The 11,185-nt window shown below is 44.0% G+C and overlaps 1 protein-coding gene across 1 annotated transcript; it reads left to right on the top strand.

Moving 5' to 3' along the window:
- Nucleotides 1–2,796: 2,796 nt before the first annotated feature.
- Nucleotides 2,797–9,519, top strand: LOC131249151 (fasciclin-like arabinogalactan protein 17). Its single transcript, XM_058249736.1, has 3 exons — nucleotides 2,797–4,178; nucleotides 8,021–8,121; nucleotides 9,133–9,519. The coding sequence occupies exons 1-2, from the start codon at nucleotides 2,894–2,896 to the stop codon at nucleotides 8,092–8,094; spliced, it is 1,359 nt and encodes a 452-aa protein (XP_058105719.1). The 5' UTR covers nucleotides 2,797–2,893; the 3' UTR covers nucleotides 8,095–8,121; nucleotides 9,133–9,519.
- The last annotated feature ends 1,666 nt before the right edge of the window (nucleotides 9,520–11,185 follow it).

Genomic DNA, 11,185 nt, shown 5'->3' with positions numbered 1-11,185 from the left:
TTGGGAAGAATGTAAAAGCTTGGAATTAGATCAAATGGATTTGCATTTGGTCCCGTGTCAGTTTCACTCCCGTGTCAGTTTCACTCAATGTTAGCAAGTTGTATAGGTCCCACCATGATGTGTGGGCTATATCAATACCGTTTACTCATTTTTTGAGATTATTTTATAGCATAGGCTAAAAAATTAGGTTAATCTAAAGCTCAAGTGGACCCTACTATGAACAGCAATGGGGATTGAATACTTACCGTTGAAAACTTTTTTGGGGCTACATAAGTTTTGGATCTACCTCATTTTTAGGCATATGCTATAAAATGATGTTATAAAACAAATAAACAGTTTTGATATAACACACGTGTGTTATTTTCAGTAATTTCAAATGATGATAGGGATATCCATTGAATGTACCACCATATTATCAACCTAGGATTGCATTAATCTTATGCCATGGCAACAGGGGACAAATCCGGGTAATTGTTATGTTTTTTGAATCCCATCCAACCTAATCCCTTCTAATCCCACCGCCCAAGTACGCTCTTAGGGCCCGTTTGGCCGGGTGGATTGGAAGGGATTGAATAGTATTAGGGTGGATGGCATGGATTTCTAGGTAATAATGGCGTTGTCAGTGGATTGTCTGGAGATCCATGGGTCCCTGGATTGCTATATCCAGTCTGTTTGGCGCGCCCGGCCAATCCCTGTATTAAACCCTCTCATCCCTTCTAATCCCTCACACCAAACACGTCCCAGGCAAATTTGAAGGATTAGGGTGGATTTGATGGGATTTAAATGTAATGGTGGTGTTGTCAGCGGATTGTCTTGAGATACATGGGATTGGGATCAGATCACCGACTCTGTTTGGCACGCCAGGCCAATCCCGGGATTTGACTTCCAATCCCTTGCAATACCATCCAATCCCTTCCAATCCGACCGGCCAAACGGGCCCTTAGGGACCACCGTGATGTATGGGTTTTATCAACACCATCCATCCATTTTTCCATGTGATTTTAGGGTACCATCCGATCAGTGAGGCATGTTCAATTCTCAAGTGGACCATACAGGGCATTGAATTCCTACCGTTGAAATTTTTTTTTATTGCCCACAAAGCTTTGGGTCAAGTTGATATTTGTGTTTTTTGCTCATCCATGTCCATGTTACATTATAAACAAGTTGGATGACGAATAAAAATCACGGCCGTACCTAGTAAGGTTTCAACGGTAGAGATCATTATATCTGATTCTTCCTGTAGTGTGATCCACTTGAGCTTTGGATCTATCTCATTTTTTATGATATTTCATAAAATAATATTAAAAAATGGATGGACGGTGTGGATTAAACTCATACATTATGGTGGGTCCCTCAGGACCCTAGCCTATGCCGAACTCGGAACTGGCGGGGTTCGTACGGACTCCGCGTCCATCATTTACAGAAGCCAGTGAATCCCAGCCCGACACCAGTGTCGGTGGTCCACACTCCCAGCCTGTCCTAAAAGACCGCACCGGAAAGGAAGGTGTTCCGTGTTGCTTCTGGCATCAGCCATGTGTTCCTCGCGAGATCTCACCGGAACCCACGCTCCACTCTAAACTGAAGTTAATATTTCCTTTCAAATCCGTCCCTGGTGAAGAAGGGGAATGACCCCCAGCTTCCAACTGTAAACACGCGTTTCCATTTCTGTAAATTTCCAGTCAGGATTCTTTAATCCAGACCATTAATCTGTTTTTCCACTTACAGATGGATTTTTTATTGAAAATACTAATCATGAAAATCCTAGCTGTTGTATGTCTGGCCTGCAATCAGACGGTTAAAAAGAGATATGATAACGGTCCACATTCAACTAAAAATGGCCCTAATATTCATTGGAGAGATATTCAAATCTTGTCTATATTTCTTGGTATACTTCACTTATCGGTTACTCAACAAACTGATGGTCTGGATTAGAGAAATGTGGGTCCCACCAATCACTGCAAATGCGGACCACGTTTCAGATGATTCCAGTCGCGATCAAAGAAAAACGTGAAATGTGCAGATACAGCCGCTGTAACAGAACCTTAGATACAGCCATCTTTTTCCCAACAAATATCCAATCCGTGAATAAGAGAGGCCGAAAAATGATTACCATCTAAACTGAAAATCAGTTCTGTCCGCTCATTGGGTGGGCCAATTAATACACATGATTATACTATTGGCTGTATTTTGATGTTGTGTACAAACAGATGGGTAGATCCATCCAATTTTCATATCAGATGATCATCGTCGTGCGGCCCACCTTTTTCACGGATGGGATGTACTGCATGTTAGGTATATTGCCCGAGGAAGAACAGCTGTATGTGATCATTGCTAATGAAGAAAAAGGTGAAAGAAATAGTTGACTCTCGTGCACGGCGCGATGAACTATTTTCAGTTCATCGCCACACCATTGTACATTTGTCACCATGTTGGTGAATCTGATCAATCCATTTTCTGGGCCATAGCTTAAATGGGCCACAATAGAAGAAAAAAAGAACACGATTTGAAAATCAAAACCGCTATTTGCGTCCTTCAAAAGGATGGGGAAACTTGAAACAGTATCAACCGTCCACATTCAAAGGAGAAAATACATTTAATCCGACGATCAGGAGCAGCCAATAGATATAATATTTTCATTATGTACCATTCACAGTAACGCCAACAAATGTACAGTCCAGATTTACCAATCTTAAAGGCCACGTCTAGGCTAGGTAACAAAAAGCATAAATTGGACAAGACAGTCCATCGCGACGAACTGAAAACTCCCTTGCATAAGAAGATAAAAGGGGGAGAGGGAGACAGAGAGACTGAGAGAAGTCGTACGAGTACTGAGAAAAAAAGCTCTGGTTTTTCATCTGCAACTCCCTCTCTCTCTCAGAATCCCTCCGTCGCCATGGATTTCCAGATCCATGGCGTCTGTCGTCTCATCCTCACCGTCTGTCTTATCTCCTTCGCATCTCTCTCATCGGCATTGCCATCAACATCTCAGCCATCCAATTCCAGTGGCGCGATCAACTCGAATTCCGTCCTCGTGGCCCTCCTCGATTCCCACTACACCATCCTCTCGGAGCTCGTTGAGAAGGCTCTCCTCCTCCAAACCCTAGAATCGGCCGTTGGGGCCCACAACATCACGATCTTCGCCCCTCGCAATGAAGCTCTCGATCGCGATCTTGATCCCGAGTTCAAGCGTTTCCTGCTCGAGCCACGCAATCTCCGCTCCCTCCAAACGCTCCTCATGTACCACGTCATCCCCACCCGCATCCCCGCCGATGAATGGCCGACATCTGACGCCGATCATCGGACCCTCTCGAGCGACCCCATCCGTCTGTTACCCAACCAGAAGATCGATCTCGCCAATGTCATCCATCCAAACGCCATCGTCCGACCTGATGGAGTCATCCATGGGATCGAACGGCTGCTGATCCCCCGTTCTGTGCAGGAAGATTTCAATCGGCGGCGTAGCCTAACTTCGATTTCAGCCGTCCTTCCCGAGGGCGCGCCGGAGGTCGATCCCAGGACGAACAGATTGAAGAAGCCGGCTCCGGTGCCGGCGGGTGCCCCACCTGTACTCCCGGTCTTCTACGCGATGGCGCCGGGGCCTGATCTCGCCCCCGCCCCTGCCCCTGGCCCGGGTGGGGCCCACCGATGGTTCGATGGAGAAAGCCAGGTGAAGGATTTCATCCAAACCCTCCTGCATTACGGTGGATACAACGAGATGGCTGACATCTTAGTCAATCTCACCTCATTAGCCACTGAGATGGGCCGATTGGTGTCGGAAGGGTACGTCCTGACCGTCCTTGCGCCGAACGATGAAGCGATGTCCCGCCTCACGACGGACCAGTTATCGGAGCCAGGCGCGCCTGAGCAGATCATGTACTACCATCTGGTCCCGGAGTATCAGACGGAGGAGAGCATGTACAATGCGGTCAGAAGGTTCGGGAAGATCAGCTACGACACGCTGCGGGTCCCACACAAGGTGGTGGCCCAGGAGGCGGACGGATCAGTGAAGTTTGGGCATGGGGAGGAGGCCGCTTATCTGTTCGATCCAGATATCTATACGGACGGTCGGATTTCAGTGCAGGGGATCGATAAGGTCTTGTTTCCGCCAGAGGCTGCAGAGACGTCGACGGTGCCAGTGTCGCCTGCAGAGAGGAAGGTGGTTGCGAAGCCCAGACGAGGTAAGAGCTCTTCTTTTCCGTTACATTCTGTTTTCTCTCTGTTTCGGAATGTAGTTTTTGAGTATCGGGCGTGAACTCGTTCCGCCATACACGTGGCATGATAATGCGAGTCTAGGTGGGACCCAGTTCGGATGGGGTTGCCCGATCGGCGACCTTTGTGGAGACGATTAGGAGGATAATCGGCGGTACTGATGTCCGTGATATAGTCCGTACCGGATGGGCCCACCAGTTGGGTATGTATGCATCGAGCATGGTGGAGACGAACCCTATCAATCCAGGCCGTTCATATTTTATATCCTGCTGTTGATGGGCCACTGACGGTGGGGGGAATCCCACAGATACTGGTCATAGCAAGACGGTTGGGAAAACGGTCAGCATTTGAACACGTCCCTGGTAGACGGTGAGGATCTCTGATCGTTGGGATTCTCTCAGTGTGGCGCATCAAGGGTGCGGTGTACTTGATGAACGGTCCGGATCATTACTTTGGTTAGGCGCACATGCGCAATGAGCCCGCATGGACTGCGGGAGTCCGGCCATTTTCGGTCTATGCGTCAGGTAGTCGTTAGGAAGGAGGGAAGGTAGGCGTCAGATTCCGGCGAGCTTGCGTGGGGAGGGTTTCGTCGGTGGGGTTTCCTTTTTTCTCTTTTCTCTGTTCACGCGGTGGTTGCTCGTGACTGGATGCGACAGCTGGAAAAAGTGTTCTTTAGTGGGAGATTTCGCTACACTCGAAAATGACTTGAAAGCTTCCCTCGCAGTGTTCGTGTGGATCGCCACGTATGCTAGTTGGCACACGGGTGCAGATCGGCACCGTACATCTAGTGGGGTCTGGCTATTTTATTGCCCAGTCTAAAACTTAGGCTAGCTACGTAGTTAGAAACCCGCGGAGGTTCGAAAACGTCGGCCAGTTTTTTGAGCCGTCCATTTGGGGTGGACTGTGCCCAAAGTGGACCCACCTGGTTTTTGGGCCAGCTCATCCACACGGTGGTACCCATCTGATGGCCAGCTTGGCTGTCTGCCAGTTAGGCGTCGGCTGTCTTGCAGCGTGTAGAAGATGCGTGTAGGAGTCAGGGAGTTTTTTGGATCGGTTTTGGTAATTTGCCGAGGAAGTGACCATCGTGCCCTTTAATGCTGGGCGCTGTCACATCATTCGGTAGAAGGGACACGGGCCTGTTTTGGGAAGCGGATTGAGTGGTGTGCCAATCAACCGACCTCACCAAGTTCTGTGGGTCCAATATGATGTATGTGTTATATCCACACCGTCCATCCATTTGGAGAAATCATTTTAGGGCATGAGCCAAAAAATGAGGCTGATACAAAGTTCAAGTGGACCACACCACACAAAGCAGTGGGGACAACGATGCCCACTGTTGAAACATTCCTAGGCGCACCATGTTGTTTATTTGCCATCCGACCATGATTGAGGGGAAAACAACAAACATCAGCTTGATCCAAATCTTATGTGGCCCCAAGAAGTATTCAATGGTAGACATTCAATCCCCGCTGCTTTCTGTGGTGTAGTCCACTTGAACTTTGGATCTACCGCAGGAATGCGCTCATGCCCTAAAGCGATCTCTCCAATTGGACGGACGGTTTGGATATAACAAATACATCATGATGGCCCCCACAAATCTTGGTGACATCAACACACCAAAAAGGTCAGTGGTGTGTAGCACACCACGCAATCCTCTTTCCCTGTTTCGAATTTGTCTCATTTTAATTGATTGCAGCTATGTAGTTGGCAAAGGGCATCTTTGGGTGACGCCTAAAAATGAGTTCATCTCATTTGGGTTGAAGCCTAAAAATATGTTCATCTCATTTTAGTTAATATTAATTATGTGTTAAAGATTATAAAGATGCTTATTTATCATGCCTTTTTTATTCAATCCCCACGATTTAACACATTTATGATTAATTAAAATGAGATGAGGCTACCAAACAGGCACTAAGGTTTAAAGTTAATATTAATGACCAACAACCATCAACGTATTTAATAACAGTATGATATGGGCGGCCAAACTAAGAGAAAAAAAAAAAAAAAAAACCCTTTAACAGCTCTCTAATGACCCGTTAGGAGTCATTTTTTCAGTAATGGCCATCATATCCTCGATCAGAACATTACAGGCCTTTTTTTTTTTTTTTCTGTAACAACCGTAATAGTCTTGTATTCTGGAATACCATGATCTCTTATATGTAAATGTGGTTAACTAAAATTGATCTGGCTCATTCTTATTTATAATTTTGTTTTTCTTGTGACCACCAATTGGAGGGTTGGGTATTTAGTGACTTGGGCATCCCTGGTGGGGCATATCATATCATCAGTTTGGATTTTGGATAGCTGGACCATAAAGTCTATATTTAAAAATCTAGGGCATTGATACCAGTGCAACTGGGAATGCTAGTGGGTTATAGCTATTCCGTTTCGATATTCGAAGGATTTATGCCCTGGCAGAGCATAACCATCGATGCGCTGCCATAGGCTTACATACACGTACGACCAAACCATAAATAATGGGTCAATATAGGTGGAAGGTTGATAGCCATCAGATGGACAGTTCACATAACACAGTCAATTGTCCAACCCGTACCTGGATGGGAACTTCCAATATCATTTGATTTTGGGAGTATGCCACGGGTGATTGGAGGATTTGTATTGCAGCTTGTGCATAGTATCGCCATTTCTACTGAACCTATGCTCACGTGTCTACCGATGGTCATAGTCCTTATGAAGTAGGTTTTTAATTTGGAACTGCTTGGGCTTAGGCGGGTATTTTTTTTTTGGTATAGACACCACTTTTTACCTATTTCACCCACCGACCCTAAACTTAGTTCCCCAAAGTAGACCCCTGCATGTACGGGCAATCTATTTAGGATGATATTAATCCTTTTTTTTTTTTCACCTTCTTTTTACCTGAACGAGTGACCCGAGGGGTATTTTCATCCGTCCGTACTCTAAAAAACCCATTCTCATCAACTAACTTTCTCACTAGCGAGAAAAATAATTATCCTAAAAATCAGGGACCACAGTGGTAATTATTCTGGCTTAGGCTTGAGGGTATTTCTTTCATTTTAGGGTGTAGGTAGATTGGTTGAAAGGGGCTTTTCAGTGGTTGGATCTTGATAAATAGGGGAGGTCCTTTGATGTGCATGAGAGGTTGAGGATGGTGAGGGGTAGGAAAAGACTCACCACCATACAAGTGGCATACAGGTAGTGCATCCCAATCATCCATTCTGGATTATTATAATACCCCCTTTTCCATTGAATTTAGTGGCATACAGGTAGTGCATCCCAATCATCCATTCTGGATTATTATAATACCCCCTTTTCCATTGAATTTAGTGGCATACAGGTAGTGCATCCCAATCATCCATTCTGGATTATTATAATACACCCTTTTCCATTGAATTTGGGACCACTAACTGTAATGTTTTTAAACCATCCATTTACTAGTTACCAATTGGATGCGTGTTGTATCCAGAATGGGGTCAGCTATTTGGATGGTTTGGATTGATTTAGAATCAATGCTAACAAAACTATGGTAGCAGGGGATGGTACAATAAAATAGTATACAATACAACACTTGGGCCAAAACCGTCTGCTTAGTGAGAGAATGATTAGAAGGCACGCTGTCGGTGGGAAAGAGCGTGTGGGGCATTTTGGGAATAATGAGAAAGGATACAGAAGAGAGAATCCAGCTATGATGGATGCTTTTGACTTTCCAGCCACTCCATGCCACACCATTCTTCTTTAATCTTCGTCTTCCTCCTCCCTTTTATATTATGCGTTTTTTATTTTATTTTATTGATTTTTTAAAAATAAGTATATGTTTTATTATTAATGACAGGGAAATTGCTAGAAGTGGCTTGTAAAATGCTGGGGGCATTTGGGCAGGACTCTCTTCTCACCACATGCCAATAAGCAAAATACCCCCTTGAAAACCAGAAGGTGCGCAAATTACGAACGTACCCCTTTTTTTTTCTTTTCACTGATCGAAATGGTTCCATACGTCTACTCTGGCCCCTGGTAACATGCTCCATACGGAGGTCCTCTGAAATTGCATGCTTGGAATCCGTGTAACTCCTTTACTAACCGTCCATAGTTTTTGTCGGACATCCAAACCGTGCAAGTTATGAGGATCCTCCAGGTGCTGTCTTCTCCCAAAAATCAGGCATATCCAACACTCAAGGTGGGCCATACCATCTGGAATAGTGCAAAATCATGGCCAAAGCATTTAAATCATTCCTTGGGGCCCACGTGAGTTAAGGAATAGCCTGAAATTTTGTGGACCCCTCATCCAAGATGGATACCCCACAATTGATGGGTCAAACACATCTCTCATTCGGCCCAACCGCAAACAATCTTTAATGAGCGGCATTCATTCTCAACTGTTTCCTCCCGCGTGGCTCGCCCATGACCACGGATTTGGCTGGTTCTTGGACTTTGGGCTGAAATGGGGAGACGCGTCCAGGAGGGCTCCACGAGGTGGACCTTGATAAGGGAACATTTTCGGAGTATCAAATAACAAGGGCTATATGGGTGATACGCAGGCCGTTGAAAATTGCACACCCGCATCAACTCAAATTAGACCGTTCAGATTTTGAGGGAGTTCTAGATAAGGCCATCTTCTCAAAATCATATTTTATCCAACGATCCAAACCTCTGATTCACGGCCACTTGTTCGCTGACTGTAAACTGCCGGATATTTTCATATTTCAACTGTCCATTAATGGCCCACCAGTGTCTGTCAGGTGATCAAGGCAGATTAACCACTGATTAATCATCCGTAATTTGGCCGGTTTAATCTGAGCAATCTGATGCCACGCGTACAAGTCCGTGGTGCATGTGGCCTGCGTATAGACTACCACCCTCTGCCATACTATCAAAGATTTCCTATAAATAATGGTATACTTGGTTGCTGTACTAACGACAGTTGTTTCCGCTCGTATTTGTCGGCAGATGTATAAAAGAAGAAGCAGAAAATCCTTGGAAGCGGACGTGAGAAAGTGATTTTTTTTTTTTTTTCCATCTGGTAATTCTTTTTTTGTTCAAACAACCGTGGGGAATAATGAAAAAAAAAAAAAAAACAGAAAATTAGGGAATTGGCGTGTTTGATCTGTGGGCCATGGTGGCGTATAGAAATTTCTAAGATCCCCACCGTTTAAAAAAAAGAAAAAAAAAAGAAAGAAAAGAAAACAGTGAGAGAATCTTCCGTGTATAAATAAAGTGATCATATCATTTTATTTTTTTTTGTGTATGTTATTGTCAACTAGTGGTAGCTGCAGCGGCTGTCTTTGTATTATTATAGTTGTTTTGGTATGGAGTCGTGACAGAGCATTGCCTTCACGTGGTTGTTGGTGTGGCCCATCAATAAATGAGGGGTGAATAAAAAAAAAGAGTAGAAAATAATTGCCTTTTCTTTTAATGTTTATGGCCCATCTAACTGCCCTATTAATGATTAAAGCGGGTGTGATGGAATTCTCAGCATGGTGACACATCTAGTTCTAGGCAGATTTTCTTACTTTGGCAAATTTTTTTCTCTTGATATGATTAGGAAAATCTTGCTGGAAATAAAATATTAAAAGTATTTATTATAAAACTAATTAATTTAATTTATAAATATAATGTGGAGTTATAAAATGAATTTTGGTGCTAAAAGACCACCATGGTTTTGCTATTAAATTGTGAGGAATAACTGTCGATATTTTTTGAAATTTTGCTATAATATGGTCAATTTTCTTAGAGATAATCGTGGGATTTTTCAATATCTGGACTATATTTGTCACAATGCTCATCAGGTGGGTCACCTTATTTTAATAGTATACATCATTTTTGGGAAAAATAAGAGAAGGGCCAAAGAGGTCCACATTCTATTTAAAGGTGTGGCCCACCAGATTATCTGACTGAGAAAATTTTGAATGTGGTCATTTTCATGTCAGGGGCTAATAAACTTACGCATCCCTCAGAGGTCCCACGTGCTTCACTGGAACATGTGATGCGTGTGGGGCCCGCAAACAACCGGAAGTAATTCAACCACCGTGTGGGGCCAGCAAACCACAGGCAGTAATAGGTCTGGGGCTGGAATCACGGTTATTGGGGGTGGCAATGGGTCAGGGCAGCCCGCCTGTCCAACCCACTTCTGTCTTCTAAGGAAGGTTCTGGTCCAGAATAGATGGATAGCTAAAGCAGGGATGGACGTAATGAGGTCGATCACTATCTTTGTATGGGATGACTAAATAATTCAAAATTAAATTGATTGATGATAAAAATTAATTTACAATCCTTTAAACGGTGATACCAAACCAAGGAAGAAGTTTCATAATCAAACTCCCTGGAAAATGTGACTTACTATTTATATATGGATGATCATGATATCTATAGGCTTCATGGTTTTTGGCCAAAAATAGTAAATGTCCAATTTGGCGTAATCATGTTATTCTCCTAATTTTTTAAAGACCTTTTTATATTGGGCAGACTCCTAAAACTCAAAGGATCCGGAGGGAGTTATGATTGAAATTGAAATGGACTTTTGAATGTCGAAATGATGGAATCCCACAAATTCAGCATGGGTAACCCATTGGGTGGCTAAAGTAATTTTCCCACCCAAAATCTACCTCAAATAACTTATTTCAGTTTACAAGATATGATTGTTTTAGGATTTTGTCAGTTCTGATCACTTCCAAATCCTATAGAGACTTCTTTGGTCGATCTTGGACATGAAAGTATCCAGGACTTGCTTTACATCAATAGCAGGTCGGGCTCGGGTTGACTCGCCCATATATCTTATCAATGGTCTAGGCCCCGATGACCCGACTCAGCCCAACAGAGGGTATCTGATGTATGTGTACTTTTGTATGTATGTATGTCTTGATTGGGCAACCCCCATATTCCATTCTTAAACCCAAGTGTGGTTGTGATAGGTTGGGTGAGGTCAGTGGAGCCTCCAACCCCAATTACAGCTACAAATAGGTTGGGTCAGATTAGGCTTGGGTTTGATCAGTTTTTAAGTGGG

Source organism: Magnolia sinica, chromosome 6 (genome assembly GCF_029962835.1).
Source record: "Magnolia sinica isolate HGM2019 chromosome 6, MsV1, whole genome shotgun sequence".
Lineage (NCBI taxonomy): Eukaryota > Viridiplantae > Streptophyta > Magnoliopsida > Magnoliales > Magnoliaceae > Magnolia > Magnolia sinica.
The sequence above is the reverse complement of the archived record's forward strand: the minus strand, read 5'-3'. Positions and strand labels throughout refer to the sequence as shown.